At 35.7% G+C, this 26305-nt stretch overlaps 1 protein-coding gene across 1 annotated transcript; it reads right to left on the bottom strand.

Moving 5' to 3' along the window:
* Positions 1 to 124: 124 nt before the first annotated feature.
* On the bottom strand, positions 125 to 24489 carry gucy2cb (guanylate cyclase 2Cb). The gene is made up of 27 exons (XM_020924217.2): positions 24174 to 24489; positions 21996 to 22108; positions 21852 to 21919; positions 21542 to 21757; positions 20218 to 20336; positions 18866 to 18968; positions 18080 to 18188; positions 17566 to 17704; positions 16104 to 16186; positions 15896 to 16004; positions 15368 to 15449; positions 15120 to 15222; positions 14693 to 14752; positions 13720 to 13791; positions 13537 to 13641; positions 12490 to 12576; positions 11248 to 11380; positions 10436 to 10573; positions 10265 to 10350; positions 10083 to 10174; positions 8756 to 8914; positions 7505 to 7697; positions 4762 to 4936; positions 3373 to 3471; positions 3118 to 3212; positions 2948 to 3024; positions 125 to 1209 (listed from the first exon to the last, which is right to left on the bottom strand). The coding sequence occupies exons 1-27, from the start codon at positions 24373 to 24375 to the stop codon at positions 999 to 1001; spliced, it is 3228 nt and encodes a 1075-aa protein (XP_020779876.2). The 5' UTR covers positions 24376 to 24489; the 3' UTR covers positions 125 to 998.
* Between the last annotated feature and the right edge of the window lie 1816 nt (positions 24490 to 26305).

Below are 26305 nucleotides of genomic sequence, written 5' to 3'. Positions count from 1 at the left end.
AATATGCAAAATAAAAATTTTAATATATACAGGATTACAAATGCTTTCACTTGTGGTATTGGTCTGTGGTAGTGTGGTAGTATTTATACAAGTATTTCTTTCAGCTTTCAACAAGGCAGCAGTAACATAGTCCTGGAATTGGAAATTTGAAAAAGATCAGGGTGAAACAACAGTGATTAGGTGAATATATTAGTATAGCTGTACATAGATTTAGAGACTTGGAGACAGACTATTTCTTCCTGGTTATTTTCATTATGTGTGGGATGATGGGTGCAAACAAAAACAATTCAAAAACAACCAAATCATGAACTCAAGGCTATAAAAAGTACTGCTTTTTCCAGACCCAGTGAAATAAACTGGCACTGTGCCAATACCGTCCAATACAAAGCCTGTATTGAAATACTGTCATGTACAGAGTGCTGTAATTCCTCATTCATCCGGGCGTGGTTCAATCTAAAGAAGGTTTCAGTGTGTCATCTGGACACCGTTTCTGCAAGCAAGACATTTCAGTCCAGTGGCTTCCCATCCAGAAGCCATTTTCAATTTGATGGTACTTGCTTGCTAGTAAACAAGGGCAGGCCATTTTCTCTCCAAAACTCCTCCCTTTGGGACTAGACATAGTTAACTTAAGAGTAGTATGGAGCCCAAAAGCGACCGCCCACCATCTGGATCCAGAAGAAAAAAAATTATTTTTTGCCACTAACTTACTACCCTTAACTCTTAATATTGTAATTTTTGAAAAGTTTATGAGAAAAAACAAAAAACAAAACCAGAGCTGGCGGTCACCGTTGAGCTCCATAAATTCATAGTGATCATCTTTATCTAAATTCTAATGTAGCACTGGTATTTTCACGTTAGCAGTGGATTGCATGAAATCAGTATACACAAAAATATAATGGCTTTTAATGTGAACTGTATGGAGTGTTTAAGTCACCCTGGTTCAAATATCTCCTGATAGTCCTGTCTTCTTCAGCACACTTGAGTCTTTGGTGGACGTTCTAGAGAAAAGTGCTTAGTGTGTTGTCCACAGTGACCAGGTGGAGGTACTCTGGCTGCTCGCTCTCAGAGCCCAGCCCCTGCTCCTCATGGGACCCTGCGCTGCTCTGACTCAGCAGGGGTTTCTTCCTCCTGATGGAGCCTGTGGAGCGCCTATCCAGACACTCCACGATCATGTGGGCCAGATCCTGCTGCAGTCGCTGGAAGTTCTCTCTGAGGAGGAGGAAGACAAGAGGCTGATGACTAGGCCTGTCATGGCAACACATTTTTTAAATAAATAATAATAACAACACATAATACTTGTATAACTCTTTTCAAGATACTCAAAGATGCTCTCTAAGGACAGGGGTGATGTGTCCAAGTTCAATATATTAAGTAAAAAAACTGGCGATAAACAATAATATTTAATATTAAAAAAATATTCCCACTAGAAATAAGAAAAAGTACTTACGATAAATACTGACCCCCAAAACTTAATGCTCCATCTATCATGTATTGAATGATAAATCAGTGTAGTAATTATTGTGGCAGGCTTAGTGATGACAAGAGGGTGAAGGTAATGCAGGGAACAGGAGGGATAAATGAACTCTAGGCTGGTGTCTTGTTGCGTGACTACAATTGATACTTTGCAGCTGATGTCACCAACATTGCCCGGGGATGTGACACTACTGAAGGCACTGCTCTGTCTGAAGCTCTGTTACTCAAGTTAAACTATAAAGTTAAACTGTGGAAAAAACCACACATACTTTGATACATCCTTTATGAAACTGCCCTTTGGTCTTTCCAATATGGAGTAAAGTGCTGGACTGTACCCAAGTAACCCAAGCTGTACTGGACTAGACATGCACACAGCTAATTTTGAAAATGTGTGTCTTAACATTATGAAAAATGGAAAAGATATTTAAATTATACACCCTCCTAAATCAGTTAAGCATGCGCCCAACAACCAGAAGGTAGCCCCATAGCAAAGCAAAAGTGAAGATGAGATCTCATTTATGTCACATTTACATTTCCTAGATATGAATGAGCACTAATCGAGACCAAAGTGGTTTTCTCATTCTTCTCAAATGTCTCTCCTGAGAAATAAGTCTCACAGTCAGCATTGCATGAGTTCTCTAAATTCTCTCACAGCTGTCTCTGTTCTTGATCTCAGCTAAGAGAAAAATGAAATATATTGTGCTGCTTTCAAATATGTCTCAATTTGATATCCTTACATGGAAGCACTATCTCAGTTATGTCTCTCACAGCTCACTATTTGAGGTCTCAGATTTGTCTCATAAAAGTCTCAGATTCATCTCATGTTATTCTCTTTAATTCTCCTTCAAAATAACCAAGACATAATTGAGATCAGGGGCATACAATTATGAGATCTCCTCTGTTTATCCCACCTTTCAAGTATTGCTCAACTGATTATCTCAACTCAACCTCCTTTGTCTTGGTGATGTCTTGTCTCTTTTTAGCTTATCTCTTGCTCCTAAGGGAGCCTTAGGAGAAAAAACAAATTATCACAGAATGATACGAATACGAGAAGCTCAAATTGATCTCAAGCGATGAGATTGAACAGCAGATTTTTAAAAAATAAAGTAGATAAATATTGGAATAAACTTAAGGTGAATTATGTAACATTCCGTGGATGGTCTGCTTGTTTCTAGGAGATGTTTTTGCTCGACCAGGTTTGGCATTATAAGTTTAATACCACACTGTGAAACATTCAAAGCATTCTACATGAAGACAAGGCAGCAGACCCACCACCATAAAAGTTACACAGTGTCCCTTTAACTGCTGCTTTTTACAAGTACAATCTCCAAAACAATTCTGCAGTAACATTCCTTCCCTGTTATACTGCATCATTAAATCTTCTCCTGCTCCTGCCATTACCAAGACTCCAAGGATCCTGACTGAGAGCAGAGATTTAAATATTTAATCAGCATTATGTAAGCGTCTGACTCACGCTGTGGGCGGAGTCGGGAGGTCATAGTTCTTTCCCTTTTCCCCGGTTAACCAGTACGTCGTCTCTGTTCCTTTACCCTTCAAAACACAACACAAGTCCAGTTCAGCTTTACATATACAGTATGTCCATGTTTATTGTTTTGTATTTTTACATAAAGGCAGCATGCTTACCTTCAGAAAAGTCTCCCCTCTGTGTTCAAACTCAAACTTACAGTCTGTCCTTTTGAGAATATCAATGGTAGGCTGACTGACGTGGATCTTCAGAGCTGGAAAATTACATATCTTTATTTAATTACAATGAATGGCCATGTCTATAATTACTCAGGATGTTTGCTCACTGCAGTGTAAATTAGACCTAAACAGATTACACAAACACAATATGGATGGGCTAAATATGTCTACAGATACATAGATTAGTATACTTACGATGCCCAGTCGACTCCATCCGGGACGCGGTGTTCACTGTGTCCCCAAATAAACAATATCTGGGCATCTTCACCCCGACCACACCGGCTGCGCACGGACCTACAGCAAGATAAGATAATAGGTTGACTTCTATAATCTGATTATTTAAATATTTGAGTCCTGTATTATGCAAAATTGACTCCCGCTGTGTTATAATGTTACCTCATCAAACACATACCTGGAGATGTGTTTTGTTTCATTCACACATTTGAGTAAACCTTTATTATTTGTGTCAGTCTACATCTCCAAAGCTCAAAATGCACTGTTCCACCTTGTGATGTCACATAGTGACACTGCTACTTTTTATCTTTAGTTCAGTAGAGATTGTTAATTCCAGGGCTGAATTATAATTATTGAAATGATTAAACCACAATGGAGCACTGTATGACCTCACAAAGCGGAACAGAGTGTTTTCTGTTTGAGAGAAGAATTCCTAAAGCGCAAATATGCAGGCTTTAAACAGAACGCGTTTCGACCAGCAAGATGGTCTTTGTCAGGGCAAAGTCTTTGCCATCTTGCTGGTCAAAACACGTTAGTGTCCCTTCATGCAATAAAGGACTTTTAATATATTAAGTCGGAGTGCCTTGGGGTTGTACCTTGCCCATTTTTGCATTTTCCAGTAAAGTTAACTTTTTGTTCAAAGACTACTGTTTTAGCCCTTGTAGAGCACCTGCACTGCTATTTTTTACTCTTTCATGACTCAGTGAAGCGCTCTACCTCTTTTTCTTTATCTGACCTAAATATGCAGGGTTTGTGTGTTAAACATGTGTGAATGAAAAAAAAGAAAAAAGAAAAAACACAACTCCAGGTAAGTTTGTGATGAGGAACCAGCATTAGAACATAGATCAGAATATAGTGTAATATGGGCCTTTGAAGTAAATAGTCAATATAGGTCCACAATATTATAATCTTAATCTACTTTTTTTTTTTAATTGTATTGCCTGAAATGTTCCACAGATTTATCTATCTTGCATTTATTCAATTACAGGTGTTTTTGATGTTAAAAAATGTCTTAAAAAATCAGTTCTTACTGTGAGTGGGCTAGCCTTTCCACAGATCTGACCTACATTTGACTTGTTGGCTTCAAATGTTTGTTTCCATGCAGATAAACATATTGCGGAACATTCCATGGAAAGAAACAGGTGTGGTGGACCGAAAGGTTTTTGTTTTGTTAATTCCTGACAGTTTTTTCATGATAGTAGGCCCAGTAATTGTAGAGATACTAACCACAAACCTTATCAGCCTGATCAACCTTCATGGAGCTCTATCCCCTCCATTTCAATTTCAAACTCAAACATACTATACATTTACTAAAGTATGCTCTCTTATATAGTAGTTCCATAAGAGTACCTGAGTGCACCCCTATGCGTATCCAGACTGGGATGCCGGGCATGTGTCGGAGCTGGAACGTCCCTATAAAGGTCACTATGTCCAGGGCCATGTGGCAGATATCTACTGCGTGTCTGTTCCCATTCCTCTTGGGTAACCCGGAGGCCACCATGTAGGCGTCTCCTATAGTCTCCACCTGAGCACAGACAGAAGGTCACAACTCAACCATATGCGCAGCTATAAAGATGTGGAATGGACATTGGAATGGTAATACTCTTGACATTACGGTTGAACAATTTGGGAAAATTATTGCAATTTTTACAGACAAGCATTTCTCTCCGCTTAAACACTGAGAGATATAGGACTACAGTCATACAATACTCCATACAACTGTACAACAACTCAGCCTTATGTAACAGATACCCCTCTGTCATGTCATTCACTATTTCAGCTTTGCACTGTTCCACTGGATGTGGCTCCGCTAAAAGACATATTTCTTTTTGTTGGAAGAAAGACTAAACCAACTGTGGGTCAGTGGGTGAGGCAGATGTGAGTGTGGTATCATTTATTATGAAATTAACCCTGTCACATATACTTTTCATCAGTTGATAAAATTTGGTGGGGATGAGAGGATGTGGCTTTTTGGAGGATGTTTAAACTCTCTGCTCATCAACCACAGCAGACCATCAGTAACTGTGTTCAGACTGTCAGTAGCATTATTGAGCTCATAAAATGTGCACACTATTTGGACATTCAGGAGAATTTTTTGTCCATTATTTTATTTTACTTTTTTTGGTCTCATTCTTTTTAGACACTTCTGCTCTACGTTTTGGTATCAACAATTTTGATAATTTTTATGATTTTAACCCTTTGAATGACATTTCTTATCATAAAAGGGCAACATTTTGTGTTTGTGCATTTTTCCGATATGATAAATGCAAAGCAGATCATTTTGTGCTTTTTTCTTACAGCCTGGTAAAGGTCAATAGATGGCACGAGCATTAGTTTTTGTGCATTGGTAGATTTTGTGTGTGTGAAATACTCATGTTTGTACTGTTAAGCACATAAAATATGCACTGACATTCATACATTTGTATGTTATGATATGTTGTTCATTATTATATTCAACTTTCTTTGGGCTCATTCTTTTCAGCTACTTCTGCTTTAACTATTGATATAAAATATTATTGTAGATTTAAATATTTCAACACTTTAAATGACAGTTTTGTTTTGAATAGACCCTGATTTTGGTTGAAAATTACACAAATCCAAAAAGTGAAAGCAGAAAGCAGATTATTTTTTAGCTCTTTTATTGCAGCCTGGGATGAGCTTAATCCCAGAACTTGGATGGAAGACTGCTGGGAAAAATCAGGTGCCACAGGGGGGTCACCAGTCACAAAAACTGCCACTGTGTCCTTATGAAAGGCACTTCACCCACATTGCCTGTTGAAAATTGAAAGTGGTGTGTGCGTGAGTGATTGTGTTGGTCGGACGGGCCAAATAGCATCTTTTTGAAAAGTAGGGCTGCAAGGACATGTAGATTTCATAATAGTTTTTAAGAATATGTGTAAATAAAAGTAGAGTTTGCTTTCCAATCATCAATAATCACGACCCTTGCAAAATCAAAGTAATTAAATAACACGAATCTATCACTTTATAACTCCCTTTAGAAGAATGTTTTTGTAATTCATGTTTTTAAATTATTAAATACAAATGCAACTACTTAAAATAATTACACCTACTTGAGCACTGGTTTGTTAATTGTGAAGTGTTTTTGCTTTGCTTACTATTTTCAAATGCCTGTTATTGAGTTGCACGCATGAGCAAACAGAAACACGTCTAAATAAGTTTTTAGACTTGAAAACTCAAGAAAAAACACACAATTGATTTAAACAGCACATTTTCAGAACCCTGTCATCAATACAAGCGTGATCAGGTTTAGATGTTTGACTTCAACCAAAAAAGATGAGCAGTGCCTCTAGTTAGCATTTTCAAATGAAGGGCAGGGACTTTGTGGGAGATTGATTGTTTTTAAAGAAATACGCAAACTTATGATCCACAAACATTGAACCTTATTGTTGTCATAGTAAACTTCCTCTCTACTGACAATAATTACGTCTTTAAGGTTGAATAATGGCACCACTTTAAGCTATTGTGCAAAAATTGTTAGAGAAGACACTGAACTTTGTGCCAGTTTTTGTTTCATAATTACGCTTTTTTCTGTTATAATGTGGTTTCCTCATCACAAACAGACCTGGAGTTGTGTTTTGTTTCATTCACTCATGTTTTACATACAAATGCTGCATATTTAAATGGAGTTCTTCTCTCAAATGGAAAATACTTTTCCACCTTGTGATGTCATACACTAATACGGGAAGTGCTCCACTGTGTTTTTAAAATACATGCACCTTCACTAGAATCATTTGGATAATTTCAGCCTGTTCTGATAAAAGGTATCTGTTTTAATAAAAGGGTAAAAGGTAGCTGTAAACTTAAAAACAACCACATCATGACATCACAAGGTAGAACAGAGCATTTTGAGCTTTGGAGATACAGACAGAGTAAGAATAAAGAGTTACTCAAACACATGTGAATGAAACAAAACACAATTCCAGGTATGTTTTACAGGAGGGAACATTCTAACATGGCTTAAAGCTCACAAGAGTCCATTTTGTGTAGTATAAAAAGCCAATTCCACCACAGAATTCTGCCCTGTCCTGCAGCTCCATTTTAAACTATAGTGATTACAAAATGTTGCATGTACCTTGTATACATCATGGAGGTCCACGATGCTGTCGAAGCTCTTGTAGATGTCGTTGAGCATGTCCACCACCTCCATGGGGGTGCTGTACTGGCACAGAGTGGTGAAGCCCACGATGTCACTGAAGTATATGGTGACCTCCTCATACAGCTCGGGCTCCACCATGCCACTCTCCTTCAGGCTCTTCACCACCGGTCTGCAGCAATACACAAACAACCTTAGTCTGTATTTCATTATTATATTAAAGATTCTGCAAAAAAATAAAGTATTAAATATAGTTTGAAAATTTGGTTGAAATATATAATTTTACTTCCTACTTTTAATCTAGAAAACATACTGTAAACAAAAGGCCAAATCACATTCCTTCCTATTGATTGTGCAATTTGAGAACTTTTAACCATTGAAGATATTTTGTCTGGAATTGTTTTTACATTTTTGTTAAAGGTCCTATATTACACAAAATTCATTCCTGTGATCTTTAAGCCATGTTATAATATTGAAGCAAACCTGGAGCTGTGTTTTTTATTTACACCAGTTTGAGCAATGCTGCATTATTAGTCTGTCTACATCTCCAAAGCTCAAAATGCTGTTACACCTTGCAATGTCATCAAGTGGTAGTTTTTGAATTAAGAGCTACCTTTTACTTTTTTCTAGTGGGACACAATGGAGCCCTTTCTGTATTACCACAGAACATGGCAAGGTGGAAAAGAGTGTTTTCCATTTGAGAGAAGTGAGCCTAAATTTGCAGAGGTTGTGTGTTATGTGTGTGTGAATGAAATAAAACACAACTTCAGACATGTTTTCATGAGGAAACAACATTACAACAGATCAGAAATAGTGCTACATACAGTATGCCCTTTAACAGCTTTGGTAATGGTGCTACTTCCTCATCACCCATGGTTAGTTAAGATTTGACAGATAACATGTTCATTTGTTTAAAGAAACACAGCGTAACCTTTTGGCTGGATACCACCTACATGACTCTGTGGAAATGGTCAGTTCAAGCGTTTTAGTGAAATGAACAGTACAACTTGTATAGGCACTTTAAATGAAGGTTTAATCAGTTCCTTTCATGCAAACTGTTCCTGTGTTTTGGGTGGAATTTTGTGTGTTAATGACGTATAGAGGAATTCCTTTTAATCTTAGCTCTACTTGCAGTAATTTCCATCTTCTCTTAACAAACCACCACTTGCAAAACTATGAAAAGCACAAAAATATATCAATTTTAATATTAATTTCACCATGTGTTTGTACCCTGGGAGAAGCATGAAGTTGAGGTTATCGGCCCGGTCCCTCTCATACTTGTACAGCGAGGTCCTCTCCTCCACCAGGTTCTCCAGGTTCTTTGAATACATTTGCAGGCGTCGAATCATGTTGTCTAAGTAGCTCTCATTGTCATGATTATGGATTTTGCTGAGAGAAGGAAGAGACAATACAGCACTCATGAGACTGATAAAATTGCATTGTACATAGGCTTGTAATGAATAGTAATCAAAGTTGGTGTAAAAATTGGGTTACGGTAACCCCCCTGTTCAAATCTCGTCTGAAATATATAGTATTATGTTGCACACTTAAAGAAGACATACTATGTAAAATCGACCTTTATGAGCACCCTCATCATTAGCTTACTTGGTTTGTATTTCGATGGATTCATGGATGTTTGAATAATCCTACATTGTTCTGCATTTGAGGCTTGAGTGCTCAAAAAAGTTCTGTTATCACCTACACCCATGTCCACCCACAGCTTCGGCTCATATGTAGGGTTCAAAAATCTCCCCAAAATGCAAGTACCATTGCTACTCATGAAAATGCAAGTAATAAGAGTCTTATTATCAGTTCTGCAGTTTTGAAAAGGAAATAGATTTGTTTCTAATATTAAGTTTTAGATAAATAAATATTGCAATTTACAATGAACAAAACGTATGTTAGAGCTTTGAACTGCATCCCCCAAAAATGTCTTGAAGCAAATTTTGCAGTTTGTTTTAGAATTTTAGAAATTTAAATAGACAAGGAGTTATCCTTATTTTCTTTTTTAATAAATTTACCATATAACAATGCATGTACAAAATGGTTCCCAGTTGTTTAGAAGTTTATATGACATTATTAAGAACATACTATAAAACAAGCGTCAGTTGCTATACTATACTACACGTTAAACCAGGGATGTCCAAACTATGGCCTGGGGGGCAATTTTCATTAAGTATTAATAACATTTTAATTAATGTAATTTGTATTAAGTAAGTAGAATTAAGTAAATCTACCATTATTATCTCAATAACAAACATTGCATTATAATAAACCTAAACATATGTTCCAAGCCTTATTAAGGGTACGGTGGATCTGTCAAAACTTTGTAAAAATGTAGCCATCTGAAGAATCCACTGTACTGACCACTTATCTCTGCCCGACCGCTTTGAATATGTTTGTGGCCCTCAGTGACAAAAGTTTATAGAGACCCTGCTGTAACTGTACTGTTTTATTATGGTTGCTTACACCAACAATTATTATTATGGTGGTAGCATTTCCAAAATAAAATAAAACATGTTGAAGTAATATAAAAATACATTGCATTGCAGGTTACCTAATACTCTTTTCCAGACAGTTCTCCACTTTCTTAAAGTCTGGCCTGCGTTCTGGGTCTTCATCCCAACAGCTTTTAATCAGCGTGAACACCTATAAGAAGTCGGTTACCATTTCTCACAACAGTTTGTTTGGAACACCAAAATAAGCCAATACTACACTGTACACTGCAATCAAACTTACCTCTAACTCACTCTCTGAGTCTGTGTTAAAGTTGAGATCAGGTCTGAAGACTGTCACCCCTGGACACTGCACTCGAGACAGCTTTTCTATAAGAGACAAAACAATACTAATGATTGTATGAGAGGTTATATTATATTTGTGAACATGTAGGTATGTATAAATATTCTTTACCTGCTCTGTCTGTACAGCTCTCAGTGAAGAAAGTGCACTTTCTATAGATGATCTCCTGCGCAATGATGCTGAAGCTGTACACGTCGCCTTTTTGAGATGTGCCCTGTTTCCTCAGATGCTCTGGTGCAGTCCATAAATCTGAACAGAAGTAAAACAACATGTAAATGATAAGATTATTTTAGTTGTTCATGTAAGAATGTCTGATTACTAATACTCAATTAAACAAGTTAGACTTAATATATGGTAAGATTTATTTTAACACAATCTGACCAAAAAGAGCTGGCTTGCTTGGAATAGGTGAGATTATTTGTGTGCTTAAAAAGTCTCTCCCACATAAAATTACAGTCACAAGTAAGCTAGCATTTGTCAACTGTCAAACATCTAAACAGCTTAAAATCCATTTTGTATCTTTTTGTGATATCTTAAAACATTTTGGGTATATCCACATCAAACAAAAAATGGCACAAGTCTTCTCTGTCAGTATAAATAACCGCAAGAGAAATATTTTTTTCTACAATAGCTTCAGAAAGTGGTACCATTATTCAACCCCAAAGACATGATTGTTGTCAGCTGAATTGACTTGAAGTCATAAAAATAACATGGCAAGTTTGTGAAACCAATTCCAAGCAAATAAAAATAATGATAAGGCTAAACATTTGTGGATTATACATTTTGACATTTCTTTCAAAAACAGTGAGTCTCCTTTAGAGTTATGTAAGCACTCCATTTAAAATTATGACCTCATAAAATTTTAGAACATAAACACAACCTATTCTATGAACATTATCTAATCAGGCCAATCCAAACTTCACCTCTGCCAGGGACCAGTAATGTGTTGCAGCCAAAGTCAGTGATCTTGACCACCATGCGGTTGTCCACTACACAGTTGGTGGACTTGAGACGCCCGTGGACCTGGAGTTCACTGGCATGGAGGTAGGACATGCCCTGAAAGAAGACAAAATGTGTGTGTGAGAGAGAGAGAGAGACATTGAAAGCACAGCTATAACTAAACTTGGTTATTGGTGCCCTCTTCTGGCAAAAATAATACACTACATGCATAAACATAATCTTTTCTTTTCATCAATTCCTGCTTTGACATTGAAAACGTCATTAAAACAAATATTGTTATTATTGAGTTGTGTTTTGTTTCATTCACACATGTTTGAGTAATCCTTTATTATTGGTCTGTCTACATCTCCAAAGCTCAAAATGCTCTGTTCCGCCTTGTGATGTCTTTTTTCATTTAGTTCAATGGAGATTGACAATTCAAGGACTGAAATTATCCAAATGATTCTAGTAAAGCTGTATGGAGGTTAAAAACACAGTGGAGCACTATTTGTATTACTACATATGTATGTATGACATCACAAGGTGGAACAGAGTGTTTTCCTTTTGAGAGCTAAACTAAATATGCAGGATTTGTAAACAAGGATTTTTAAACATGTGTGAATGAAACAAAACACAACTCCAGGGATGTTTTGATGAGGAAACAATATAATAACATAGATCAGAAAATATCGTAATGTGGGCCCTTTAAAGGTGCTGTTGCTTTGTTTGGAATGTTCCACTGTATAAAATATAAACATTTATCTCCATGGAGGCAAGAAGGCCAAGTTACTTGTCAGATCTGTGGACTCACTCACACTATTTTACAAAAATATTTTCTAGCAATAAAAAAACACCTGTAATGGAGTAAATGCAAAATTGGTAAGTTTAATACTATATAACGTAGGACATTTTAGGCAAAGCAATAACATATCTCCATGATGACAAGCAGGTAGTGAACCCCCCTTCAGAAAAGTTACGTAGTGAAGCTCTAAATAAATTTTAAAAAATTAAGTGCAATAGTAAAGAAGTTATACAAAAAACCCTATTCAGATCTTGCCAGTATATTCATATGGTTGCTCTTGAGAGAAAGTGTGTGTGTCAGTTGCATATGACCATTATATCCTCCATTATTCTCACACCCTTAACCAAACATTACATAAGATATGGCACTGGCTTGAATTATATAAGGTGCTCCCTATGGAAAGCTCCACATGAGGATGGCTAACCTTGGCAATGTCGTACATGACGGAGATCTTAAACTCCCAGTCCATGAAGGTCTCCTCTGGGTAGGACACTTTGTCATTGAGCACATACTACAAAAGGACAAGATGAAGAAAATGTCATGGTTTTCTTTTCATGAACAGAGTCAAGGGCATTCAGTTACCAATTTTAAAAAACAATCATTTTAATTTTAACTTGAATATTTTTTCTAGAATTTAACCAAAGCTTAAATATGCAAACTGAAGCATTGTTGATATAGATGACTTGTAAAAAGAAAGAAAAAAATCGCACATTCATTTTTTTTCTAATTTTGATTTAATACAGATGCTGTATTTATAATACAACCAGTTTCTCAGCAAATGGCATATTTTAGAGTCTGTTTAGAGAAAACAATTAAAAGGTAGATATTTTTGAGCTTTAAGCCATGTTATAGTGCTGTTACCTAGTCAAAAACAAACCTGGAATTATGTTTTATTTCATTCACACATGTTTGAGTAACCCTTTATTATTAGTCTGTTTACATCTGCAAAGCTCAAAATGCTCTGTTCCATCTTGTGATGTCATGCAGCGATTCCTGTAATACCATATGACATTACAAGGTGGAACAGAGTATTTGAGAGAAGAACTCTCAAATATGCAGTGTTTGTGTGTAAATGGAACTAAACACAACTCGAAGTATGTTTCTGATGAGGAAACAACATTATAAAATAGATAATGAAATAGTGTGATACAGACCCTCTAAGGAATATTAAAAAATAATCAGTTATTTTTTATTTGTCACTGTAGCCCTCATTCATACGTTTGAACAATATAAAAATATATATCTTGGTTAGTTGCAAGTTTGATAGTGTATTGTTTATGCGAAAATATGCCCAGATGACCTTGTTTTCCCACTTTTCCTTACATATGCAAGTTATAGGCAGCGTGTCGATGTCTAACTCAGATAAGATAAGTAACCTATAAGAATGTGTAGGGGCAGGGTAATGGTCTTTCTAGGAACTGGACTGTGTAGCCTGCCCTATGGGGATGTATTCAGTTCATGCCATTTGTACCTTGAGAGATCCGCGTTCTCCATACTCAAACACTCCAAACACGCCCTGGTCAAACTTCACCGTGCCATAAAACTTGGTCAGGTTGTAGTAGTCGATATGAAGCAGCTGGACAGAGGATCTGACATTAACTTCAATAGCATCAATAATATGATTCAGGAAGTCTGTGTTAGCCTATTATGTTACCGCGTTCAACTCTATCCTCTGGGTCTCATCAAAGTTCCCATCCAAGTGCTTCAACTCCTTCAGAATCACAATCTAAAACAAGATATACAAGGAAAAAAAGATATAAAAGTGCATTGATAATGGGAAAAGCTTTATAATGACCTCACTTTCATTAACCTTAATAGAGCGTGAACAAAAACTTAAAAGCCATATAGACATTTTTTTCCCATGTATTTGAGCAAAATCTGTCTTTGTCCAGTACGGATCCATTGCATTAACAGCTCTTGAGGTCAAAATTATCTGTTGTGTAGGGCTGTAAATCTTTAGTCATTTAGTCGATTAATCTGTATTAGTCAAATAATTATTTTATTTTGATTAAGAGAATAGGACAACAGCAGAGAGGAGAACTTAGTGAGTGAGTTAGCTGAAGATTTGGTATTTATATGTAAAAAGCAGATTAAACTCATGATTCACATTCTGCCTTTATATAATTACATTGTTTGCTAGTATTTTTTTTTTCGGCATAAATAGTTGTATTTGCATGAATTCCTCCTGCAGGTGTAGTCTTGTGAGTTCAGTTTGAGCCAGATACAGTCCAACTGCTGTGTACTGTCTGCATCTAAAGCATTACAAAGCGTCCAGTAATAAAGAAGTGCATGTGTCAGCATGCTAGTTGTTAGCTTTACTGTGATGTGTAGACACTGCTCTACCCTGTGGCAGTTGTAAAAAGCTCTTAAATTCTTGACGGTGTGAATAATAAGGATGCTCAGAATTCATAAAGTATGTAAGGAAAAATAACTATGGAACACTACAAACTACTCAAATGAACTAGTGCATGCTTTTAATGCAGTAAAAATCAGTTCCATCAGTCACCTTTAATCTAAATCACTCTTAATAAACTAAAATCTTTAACCCCTTAGTCTTTATTAGTCACTGCTCATGCTATTAAGGGTAATTGAGGTGTAGTTAGTCATTAGATATTATGCTGTCATACCTTTTTGTCATAAAGGGCTCTACGGATCTTGAAGTTCTTGTTTTTTCTCTCATTTTCAATCTATAAAAGAAAGGGAAGAATTGCTATGCTGTTACAGCATTTGTTAGAAATGTGCAGAGGTGGGTAGTATTCAGTTACAATCAGTACATACTTTTACTCCTATTTGAGTAATTATCTGAGTAATATTTTACAGTTTAGGTAATTCCCTGATTTGATTTGTGTTTCACTGCTCCTTCAAATATGATTTAGGTTTTTTAAATATATTTTGTGGTCTATTCTTTGTAAATACCAGATTTGAAATATTATTTGAAGTTTGTGTTTACATTAAATTGATCTACTTTTCACTTGTACTTGAGTGATAATCTTTTAAGTATATAATGTCACTCTTACTCTATGCACCTCTGGAAATGTGTAATGAATTATCTACCTTGAGCATTACAACATTATGTTCATTGCCCTCCAGCAAAGTGACAAGATCAGAGTTTATGTGGGACCAGGTCTTTCGCAGACGTCTTTCTTTCCTGTTCTGCCTGGATGAAAAGAAATACAAAACAATATTAAAGAATTTATGAACTGGGAAATTTAATTCACAATAACACTTCCTGTCTAACTAGTAGCAGTAAAAAGCTCTCCACTATCTTTTGTGACTGTGTAAAGATAAGATTTGTCATTTACCTGTAGAAAATGAAGGCAATTGTGGCTACAACTACCACAGTCACAGCCAGTACAGTCACTATGATGTCCTCAGTATCTGTCCCTGAAAACATTATAGGATTGTTAAAAGTATCAAAAATCAGATACCAACCGATACTAAAACCAGTATCAAAACTTCATTCATCAAAAACATCATTTAAGTCACAATTCCAGGACAGAAATGAACCTTTCCTGAATAGCTTTAGAATCATCTTGAGCTGTATCAGAACAAGTATAAGAGCACATAGACTAATCTTCGGATGAGAGACTACACAGATAAGGCCACAGGGTAAAATAAAATGAAATACTACAATTTAATGCTGAAATTTTATTGTCTAAATAAAAATGATCATCATAGTATAAGAATCAGTATTGAGTATCAAATCTAGTCCTTAGTATGGAAATCGAGTTTCAAATCGCGACAAAAAACTAAACCATTAGCAAAGCTGTATTTAACTTTTCATTTTAATAATGTGTGAAACTTAAATTAGAAATGAGATTGGTCTGTACCTCTGTCTGGACTTGACTTTGGGAGTCTCTTGCCCCAAATAAAGTTCGGGTCTGTATCCATTGCAGCAGTGTATAGTGTCTCTGTGTCGAAAGTGTATAAAGTTTTGTACTGCAAAACAAAGAGAAGCTTCTAATAAATACAGAGATTTCATGTTTAACTGACTCAAAATTAAGCAGGCTATATATTGTTAAAATGTAAAAATCATACTTTGTTTTCTGATGTGGTGTAAATAATGGAAAAAGTCACATCTCTGTCCCCATTCGAATCCAGAAGGTAGTTTCCAGCTGTTCCTGTAAAGTCCAAACATTTGACAATTAAAGCTACATTATGCCACTTTTCACCAGCTTGTCTGATTAAACTATTAATGTCTTGATGAGATCATTTCAGAGAATGGTATACATTTATCTTTGGTTTACTCCATTAGAGGCTTATCAAAAGTATTGAAAATCCGATATTAATCAATACTAAAATTAGCATCAAAACTGATATAAGCAGGTATCAATATTAGAAAAATAAAATTCACTGGACAGAAATTAAGCTTTCCTGTAAAGCTTTACAATGATCTAGAGCTGTATCAGAACAAGAGTAAACACATAGACTAGAAACAGATATAAACTGGACCACTATGAAACCTACCAGAATGACTGAGGAAAATAAACATAACACTGTTATTTAATGTTAAAAACCACTTTGTATTTATTGTCTAAATAAAGATTGTTTTTTCTTTGTATTATCATCATGGTTTTGAACTCGGTATTGAGTAATGCGTCTACTCCTCAGCAATGAAATTGAGTTTGAAATTTTAATATTGTGACAACAACACTACTTGATTACAGATATTTCTATATAAAAAATTAAATACTTATTTTGGTAGTCACCAAACAAAATTTCTAGGCAAAAAACTGAAGAAAATAAGCTTTCGGGCCCTCCACTTAAAAATATACATGATGCCCCTTTAATTTTAAGAAACAAGAAAACATTAACAGCTTAAAACTTACATTTTTGAGCTGCAATGTATGGTAACATTTGTCAGTTGCTTGTGTATATATTCACAATAGGTTTCATGTTTCAAAATATTGTTATTACACTTCAGGTTTTGTAACTTTTGCAAATTCACAAAACCACATAAACTTGTAATTGTAAAAGACCCACATCATCACAAACAAAAATAGCTGCTGTCTCTAACAACACTCTAATACTTAAATCAGTTCTACAGGGCCACTTTTAAAGTAACTACTAAAGTGGGGTTAAACACCTCCCACAACCACATTCCAAATAAAGTTGCAAAAATTGGCAGTACCTGCAGGACTAAATAAAAGAGTGAAAGAGGAAAGGCCCGGTCTGGAGGTACAAGAAACAGTGTGATTGGTCTTACAGGCATCCACACTTCAAACTCTACCCCTGCAGCCTGGTGTTTGTAATCAGAAAGACCTGATGACACCAAATGGCCTCTGAAGACAGCACAAACTTAGATTTAGGCATTTTTTGACCAGAAAACTGCAGACGTACGTAGTGTGCACTCAGATGTACAAAACATGACTAGGAGCAGTAGACAATGCTATTCAAATACCATATACAGTTTAGTAGTGGCCAAAGTGGATTTAATGCTCAGTTCCACTTTTTGATTAATAATAATAATAATAATAATAATAATAATAAATATATGTACCATTAAAAGAAGTGTTTCTGAAAAGACTGGGTTTAAGAATGGGATTCATCATCCTCAAATCAGGCTCTGGGGCAATCTTTCTTATGACTTCACCAATAAACAGCACTGCATCGTGGTAAGTAGCCATGTAGTCGTTCATCTATGATTTTGAAGGAGAGAATAAAAATACTGTTATTGTATTACTCATAATTTAAAGTGCAAGTGTGACATATGTAGAAGCAATTTCATAACTGTTACCTAGCAAATATAATGTTGACAATGGGCCAAAGCTTGTCAAATTTACACAGTCATTTTTGACAAATAGAAACATGACTGTGCCTAAATTGTCCCTGCAGTTTGGACAGAATTGTATACACTAATGACATAGATATACTGTTCTTCAGAAAACTTACAATTGACTAATGTAAGGTACGGGTACTATCCCACCAAATAAAGTAACCTATTCATTAAAAAATATGAAAACATATCATATGCACTTTAAATGATTGTATGTGTTTAAGTTTAAGTATTTTACCGTGTTCTCTGGGTCTGTGCTGATGTTGTAGCTCCTTATATTGGGCATTGTTAGAACAAGCACATTTTTCATCTGTGGACTTGATGTTTTGTTCCTGTAATACTCATCGCTGCAGGAATACAAAAAGGAAGAATCACTTTAGTTTACTGTTATGTAGTGAATTAAAGTGAATAGTTTTAATACTTTTATAAATATGTTGAGCAGATTTAATCAGTTATTTCCCTTATTATTATTAAAGGTATTATTATTAATTATTAATTGACTCTTGTGAGTATTTAGCCATGGTAGAGTGATGTTACCTTATCCTGCATTATTAGGATGGCTACATCTCCAAAGCCCAAAATGCATGCATCACTTCCTCTATTACCACATGACAGTTTGATGAATGAATTTCCTTCGGGATAATAAAGTATTTCTAATCTAATCTAATTTAATCTAATGACATCAAAGTAGAACAGAGTGTTTTCAATCTGAGGGAACAATCATCCTAAACATGCAGGATATATGTGTTAAACGTATAAAAATGAAACAAAACAAAACTTCAGCTATGTTTTGATGAGGCAACAACATTATAAAATAGATCAGGAAATAGAGTAATATGGACCCATTAAGTCTAAAATTTGCCTTAATTTATTCCTGGTTTTGTCACTGTGACTTTTTAAAAAAAAATATATTTTGACAGAATTTCAGTAGTACAATATATATATATATATATCTCACAAGTTCCAATATTGTGCAGCTATAAGCAAGATTTACAGGAGTCTGCGTAAGTGATGGTGCACTAACTTGTAAAGGTCAATGAGAAAGAAGAGGACATCGCTGTGATCTGCCTCTGGGATGCCTCTCTTGGCTTCCTCCACATCTGCTGGAGATCCACACATGATAAACACTGCAAACACAAACACAAGAAAACTATACATAATCATACTACAGTCAGCAATGGTAGAAAAGGCCATCAAGTCCAGTACAGAATCACCAAAATAGAAAGGCAGAAGACAATTCATCTTTCTTTTGGGAAAGACATAAACAAGCGCTCATGCACTACCCAATGGACTCTTTCAATATATTTCATTACTGCTTTAATTGTTGGAGATTAATGATTATATGATGTAACATCTGAAGGTAGTCTACAGTGAACTGTTTGGTTGAGTGTCAGTTGTTTCAGGCTGCAATGTAATAAAATAAAATAAAATGGTTATACCTTTCAGATCATTAAACCTGAAATATTGCTGTGATTAAAATGTAACATTATATTTGAAGTTTTAAATTGGATCAGTTAGTCATTCAAGTCTGGAGTGCTGCCGCTGCTTAGGAAGCTCATTGCTGGGTTTCAGATAACATCACAGCATTTTATAGGCCAATATTAATTAATACAGATGGGGGGGCAGCTAAAATGAGAATTGTTAAAATGCAAAATTGTTGTATTACAGTGAATAATACAGTGAGTTCTGTTAGAATTCTGCAGAATTCTAACACTATTTTTTTTTTTTCTCTCTTGTGGGGCTCGTGTGTGTAGCTGTGTGTCTGCAGCTGAGAGAGGCATACCTGTTCCCATTTCCACCATAGTCACCTTATAAAAGTCCAGCTCTCACTCCACTTCTCTGCCAGGTTATTCTGTATAACACATCAGTACTAAACCTCTGCCAGTTATTTTTGAAACTCTGCTACAGATTTGTCACTTTTTTGAATACTTGCTCAGGTCCCTGCTGCCTTTGGAAACAACCATTGTTTAATAAATGTTTGAACTTTTGAACTGAGCCTTCTCTGCGTTTGCTTTGGGATCTGCAATACTCACCCTTAACAAGTTCTTGAGTTTAGTTAATAATTGAAAATACCAGGTTCAACATTTTGGAATTCACCATCTATGGAATTTTTTGGATATTTCATGGTAAAATACAATGATATACTGTATGAGTACAATACAGTGGGTGTCAGATGAAATCACAGCATTTTATTGGCCAATTTGAATTAATACAGATGAAGGTAAAAATTTTAAACTATTAAAATAAATGTTGTAATACGATGAGTTCTTGGGTTTAGTTAATAATTGAAAATACCACGTTGACATTTATGAATTAACCTTTTGGATATTTCCTGGTAAAGTACAAAAAATAAAAAAAAAAAAAATGTTGACTCACGGTTGCTTTTCCTGTTGGCAATGGCAAGCTCATATTTGAGCTCCTCCGGTTTGCGTATAGCTTCCTTGGATATGTTTTTCACAAAATCTGTAGCGTCTGCATCCAGAGCGTTGATGTACCTGTCAAAACACAGACAAAGTGAAAAATAGCTAAGTGTTTACAATTTTTACTCTACAACAAAGAGAGAAACTTGAGTTCAAATGGTCAGTAAAGCTGTAGACGCCGTCTTCAATTAGTCCAAACAGATTTTAACGTGATGATGGTTGTTAGTTAAATTAGCATGTAGCATCTTGAGTTGATTTGAAACCAGTCAGAAGTACCAAATAAGCAAAGTAAAGCTAAATTACAGACATAGGAATAGACACATGTATATTGTTTAATGTTGTTTTCTATGGTGTATCTGTTAATGTTATGGTCTATTCTAGCTAATATGCAGCATGGCAATAATATCTTAAGTCAACATTGGTTCATACTGACATGTAGGCTAACCCCAGCTAATTGTTAAAATGTTGAACAAAAACTGTTTGACTTAATATATGCCAGATTAGCCTAGGATGATCAGACCTCCCTATTTTCCCGGGACAGTCCCAGTTTTGAGCCGTGTCTCCCCTGTACCAGCAGATTTATTCAAAACCATTGATTTGTCCCAGTTTTAACAAGAAATGTCCCAGGTCTCCCTATTTTTGACCAATGTGACACCTGCCAACAGTAAAAAGAGGCGTAAATTGTCACTTGTTCAGGTAAAGAAAAGCTGCTTAAAAATGACCAAAACACAAAGAAAATGTGATTATACTGACTCATGTTAGTCATCAATGGGCGTGTGCATAACAATTTTCGCACTCGTTTTACCAACTAACCCAAACCAGGGATGTCCCAGTTTTTGATTTTGAAAATCTGGTCACCCTAGATCAGCCTACAATACCATCGAACTATACACAGTTTGGACTGCTGACTTTCAGATGTGGGTAGAGCAACCATAGATAGATGTGTTTGTGCACAAAAAGTACCTTTATCTGAAGCAGCAGTGCAAGAAACAAACTATATAATGCTTTTGTCACTTGTACTCACAGTGGGAAGAATAACCAAAACTTTCACTCTCAATTAAGTGTACTCTTATGTCCTGTTAATGTTACAATAAAAATACAGCTCAAGTAGGAGTAAAAGTATGCTGCTAGATAAGTACTCTGAAAAGTACAATTTCTTTAAAAAGTTACTCAAGTAAATGTAGCTGAGTACTGCTGGTTTTAGGTCAAACTGAGATTTTTAATCATGAAGAATATATATGGAGTGGAGGAAAAGAGTGTTTTTTGTACATATGACTAACCAAAAGCAGTCCTCAGTGTTGTTCAGTTTCTTATACACGTATGCTTTTTGCCATTTAGATTTGATCTTGTCCTGATAGTTCCAGAACTCAATGAAGAAGCTGGAGACCTTCTTGGCTGGTGGCAGTAGACGTTGGAGGTTTTTGGTGTTGTCACAGGACAGACCAAAACTGCCTGCGGAGAGGAAAGGAGTCTGGGTCTTCATACCCAACTCCAAACTTGGTAAAAGAAAAGACACAAATTATTATTATTATTTTTTTGTTGTTGTTGTTGAATGATAACAATATATTGATAATAATAATGGGCACTCACTTCACCATTGTAAAGGTAGCATAGGTGCAAGTGGGTCCTAGCACAGCACATCCCAGCTGCCCTGTGTTCTGTCAGTTTGCGGCTTTATGAATGATTGGTGATTATGATAAGAGAGAATAATTATGGAGGTTGAAAATGTCTTACCGTCAAATTTGTGAACTCAGCCACTCCTTCACATGCGCTACTGTGGCAGCCCTTTGTATTATAGTAATTTGTGTCAAATCCAGCAAAGTTGGCCTTGAGACTGAAGTTGAAACCTTGAGAGACAATGTTATGTGAAAGAAATTAAGTAACTATTGTTTTTTTAGACTTGAATACACTTCTTAAATCATGATTGCTTAAAATTCTATTGGAATTAATGGAACTATTGTGTAGAGATCGACTGTATGTTTTTTATGGCCGATACTGATGCTGATTGTTTCAAACCCAGAGCAACCAGTGGCCAATGAGCTCTGCCGATATTTCTGGGCGAATATGTAGGATGATTTTTCCAAAATTATGTAATCTAAATTTACTACAGACTCACCCACAAACCTATAAGAGAGCTGTGTAGTCACCTTTTTTACAGTTACTTCTTCACATTAAAGTGTTTTAAAAAGTTTGTTGTAATCTTTCTAGTAGGGAGGGAATTTGTGAAATATCAAAAGGATTGTGCACTTCTGGAAAAGTTTTTGATTTTTAGCAGGGTGTTAGGTATGGGCCTAAGGTTTTAAAAATCCATGAATACAAGTTAGGGTGCGCCCCCTAGTGGCTGGTGTACATAAAATCCAAAATGGCCCCCGCCGAAAAGAGAAAAGGTTGTATTCCACCTTCCTTTTGTCTTAAATTGTTGTATAATAACTTGACTTGATAAAAGGAATGTGATTTCAATAATATCTTCCTATTTTAAGGCCATTTTCATGTCATATTTATTGTAATGGTCACTTTTTGCTTGAAAAACTGACCATATCTCTGAAATGAAACAGCACATTGTATAAAGACCATTCAGGCCTCTAAACCCATATGATCATCTTAAAGAATAATATTGAACATGTTACCATCTGTCGGGGCCTTGTCCTTGATGTACTCAAGGAGCTTGGATGTTTCATCCTGGACAGTGGTTCCCACACTCACTAGTCCTCGGCCTCCTTACTTCTGGCTCGCGTACAGTTTCAGTACAGTCTCTCTCTCTCTCTCTCTCTCTCTCTCTCTCTCTCTCTCTCTCTCTCTCATCTCTCTCTCTCTCTCTCTCTCTCTCTATATATATATAAAAATATATATGTGTGTGTGTGTGTGTGTGTGTGTGTACACTGGCCACTAGGGGGCATACCCCAACTTGTATCCATGGATTTTTGAAAACCCTAGGCCCATAAATAACACCCTGCCAAAAATCTAAAATTTTTCCAGAAGTGCACGATTTTCATGAATTCCCCCGTGACTATCAGCCTGTATTAGAGATTTATGACCAGTAGACCAATACTGTAGGGATACTTTAACAATTTGAAAACTGAAAATATTGGCTCCTGTCAATCTCTACTATTGTGTACTAGCTGACAAAAACATTTCTAAATCATGTTTTAGCAAAATGGCTACAGTGTGCAGTTTTAGGTATGTAATCACAAAGAAAAAACTAGAATAGGCAGTATTGCACAATAAGATAAGCATTAATGTTGTTCGTTTTCTGCACAGTGCACCTTAAGCCGAGACAAAGGTGAGGTATGGCAAGAAAAAAAAATTAATTTAGGGAGACTGTAACTATTTGAAACTTATGCTGTTGTAGTTGATTTTGATGAATGTGAAAGTGTAGGTTTTTCAGCATTTAAAGTTTTCATATAAAAAATATGTGTAAAAAAACACATGACATATGAATCTCAATATGGAAAATTCATTCTGTTGTCATATTAGATGCAAAAAAAATGTTTTGGGTAGTCTGAAAAATTGCCTAAAAATTCAAATTCTGTTAAATTTTTGGAGTTACAATTAAACCACACTTGTAATTAGGTATCAAAAAATCCTTCTAGCTGTGTTTCGTCAAAATCTTGTGAAATACAAGACTGTAAAGTTTGGTGTATGAAGGTGCTACTGGGGTCATTCTTATGTCCCCCAAAGATGCAGTTTGAAAAAAAATAAAAGCCTTTGAAGTTAATGTGACTTATAACTCACTGACTGCAAGTTGGTAAAATTTTCAGCTTTTGGTCAGTGCAGAATGGGCAATTTTGTTGTTTCTTCATAAAAGCTTGTATACTAAGATTCCAAACTGACTAAGGGTTTTGCCTGTAGTTTCCCTCCTTAATACAATATAATGCAATTTCCTGTCTTTTTATTTTCATTTTGTTTTTTTACCATTTGCAGCGTTGATATTGGCGTCCTTCTTGATGGCCCTCTGGATTTCCTCTTGTACATACACAAGGCTCCATGGCACATCTTTGTCATTGAGGAGAATCACGTTGATCATTATTCCATCCAAACATTGCCTGATGCTGCTGGACCCTGCCACCAGAATCCACAACGCACACACGCTCAGCCAACCACCTCCTAAGCACATTACGAGTATGTATTCTAAAACCAATATTATCCACAGGCTGAAGAAATATTATCAAAGGTATGTCCCTTATAGCTGTAGTCTCAATGTCCAGTAAAGTCACAATAGATACTCCATTGTTGAGGTTACATGTTGTTCTTTTAGAAGGAGGTGCTATAGGAGAAATCCCGCTGCTGTCTAGTTGCTTCACGTTGTACTAAGTGACAACCCACTTGTTAATGTACAACTTTTAAAGCCACAGTGGCAGGCCGTATAACCTTCTGACTGCTGGTATCTCAAGTCTAGAACAACAAAAACAGGCTAAAGGCAAGCATGCTCTCAATGAAACTGAAGTATTTACACAAAACTGTTTAAAAGTACAGATAGTTTTATTATTTCACCTTTTTTCTTTTCATATTGCTCCAACATAATATTTACTCTGTCTTATCCAAAGTATGCACATTTAACACACAAACCCTTCATATTTAGGCTGTGTTCTTCTCGCATCTAGAAAACACTCTATGGAATGGACTGGAATGGAGTGACCAATCTCTACCCAGGAAAAGGTAAAATATAGCTGTTAAATTGAAAACGACCGCTACATGACATCACAATGTGAACCTGCACATGTATGAGTGAAACAAAACACAACTCCAGGTATGTTTTCGATGAGATAACAACATTCTAAAATGACTTAAAGCTTGCAAGCACTAAGTAACTTGTTTTGTGGTGGGTCCTCCACAAAAAAGTTCCACAGTCCCACAACACTGATCTTCAGGTAAGACAAGCAGATGGTGACTGTGCTTAATATGCATGCTTATAAGGTATTTTCTAGCTACAAAGACAGCTGTGATTGAATAAATGCAATATAGATACGTTTAACGACATACTATGAAACATTTCAAAGCAAAGTCATCTCCATAGACACAAGATGAAGGACTCCTCAAAAAGCGGCATAGTGAAACTTTTATTTGGCATTATAGCTGATTAATAGTGTACATTGTGAGGAAAACAAAACAGGTAATAAATTGATTTCAGTGTTATGTTGATTTCATGTTTTCATGAATTCAATGTTGATTTCATGTTAAAATGACTACAAACTGCCTACAATTTAATAATATATACTCTAAATTAGCTCATTAATTATTTACCCATGTCTTCTATTTTATGCATAAAATGAGAAAGGTGTCTGAATATATAGTAACATTTAATATTTTCAGACTGAAGTAGACTGACTTTGATTTATGGGTAGATTTCTATGTCAAAGAAGTCCATTCTTTAAGAGTGTATTAAATCAATATGAGAGATAAGAAGGATAGGCTGAACTAATCTTTCTATGCAGCTGGCGTAGTTTGAAAATATCTCTGTAAATAATAGTGTTGTCACAAAAATTTCGAAAACTGAGGAATACACTTGATACTCAATACCAATTTTGATACCACAGTGATAATAAAAAAAAAACACACACAATAGAATGTGATTTTCAGCATTAAATCATAGTTCTTTCTTTTATTTTACCATACTGCGTGGTCTAATATCTACGTATGTGATCCCTCATTTGTCCAGGTAGATCCCATTGTGGTCCATGGGCGTATACGAGTCTATGTCATCTTACACTTGCACTGATACAGCTCAAGCTCATTCTAAAGCTATTCATGAAAGGTTAATTTCTGTCCTGTGAATGTGACTTTTTTAATATTGACTCCTACTGAAATTAGTATCTTGTTTTGATACTTAAGTTTTGGTGTTGATTAGTATTTGATTTACAATCCTAGAAGACAATATGTACTATGAGTTCATCACCAGGAACACTGAGAACTTTGTAGCAGGTATTAATCTTGATATAGCGCCACATTTTTACCATTTTAAGTCTTCCCAGCTGTTTTCACTTGTACTGTATGAGGGTTAATTTTACTAGCCTCCTTCTTAGTAGTACTTAATCTTAAATGCTGGT

This window comes from Boleophthalmus pectinirostris, unplaced genomic scaffold (assembly GCF_026225935.1).
Source record: "Boleophthalmus pectinirostris isolate CB_2022bp ecotype Guang Dong unplaced genomic scaffold, ASM2622593v1 HiC_scaffold_14, whole genome shotgun sequence".
Lineage (NCBI taxonomy): Eukaryota > Metazoa > Chordata > Actinopteri > Gobiiformes > Gobiidae > Boleophthalmus > Boleophthalmus pectinirostris.
The sequence above is the reverse complement of the archived record's forward strand: the minus strand, read 5'-3'. Positions and strand labels throughout refer to the sequence as shown.

Excerpts from the sequence above, each read along its gene's own strand:
- gucy2cb (XM_020924217.2), bottom strand. The coding sequence starts at position 24,375 with ATGTGCTTAGGAGGTGGTTGGCTGAGCGTGTGTGCGTTGTGGATTCTG. Across the intron at positions 21,758-21,851 it reads GCTACCTTTACAATGGTGAA|TTTGGAGTTGGGTATGAAGA; the intron begins GTGAGTGCCCAT and ends TCTTTTACCAAG. Across the intron at positions 12,577-13,536 it reads GAGAACGCGGATCTCTCAAG|TATGTGCTCAATGACAAAGT; the intron begins GTACAAATGGCA and ends GTCCTTTTGTAG.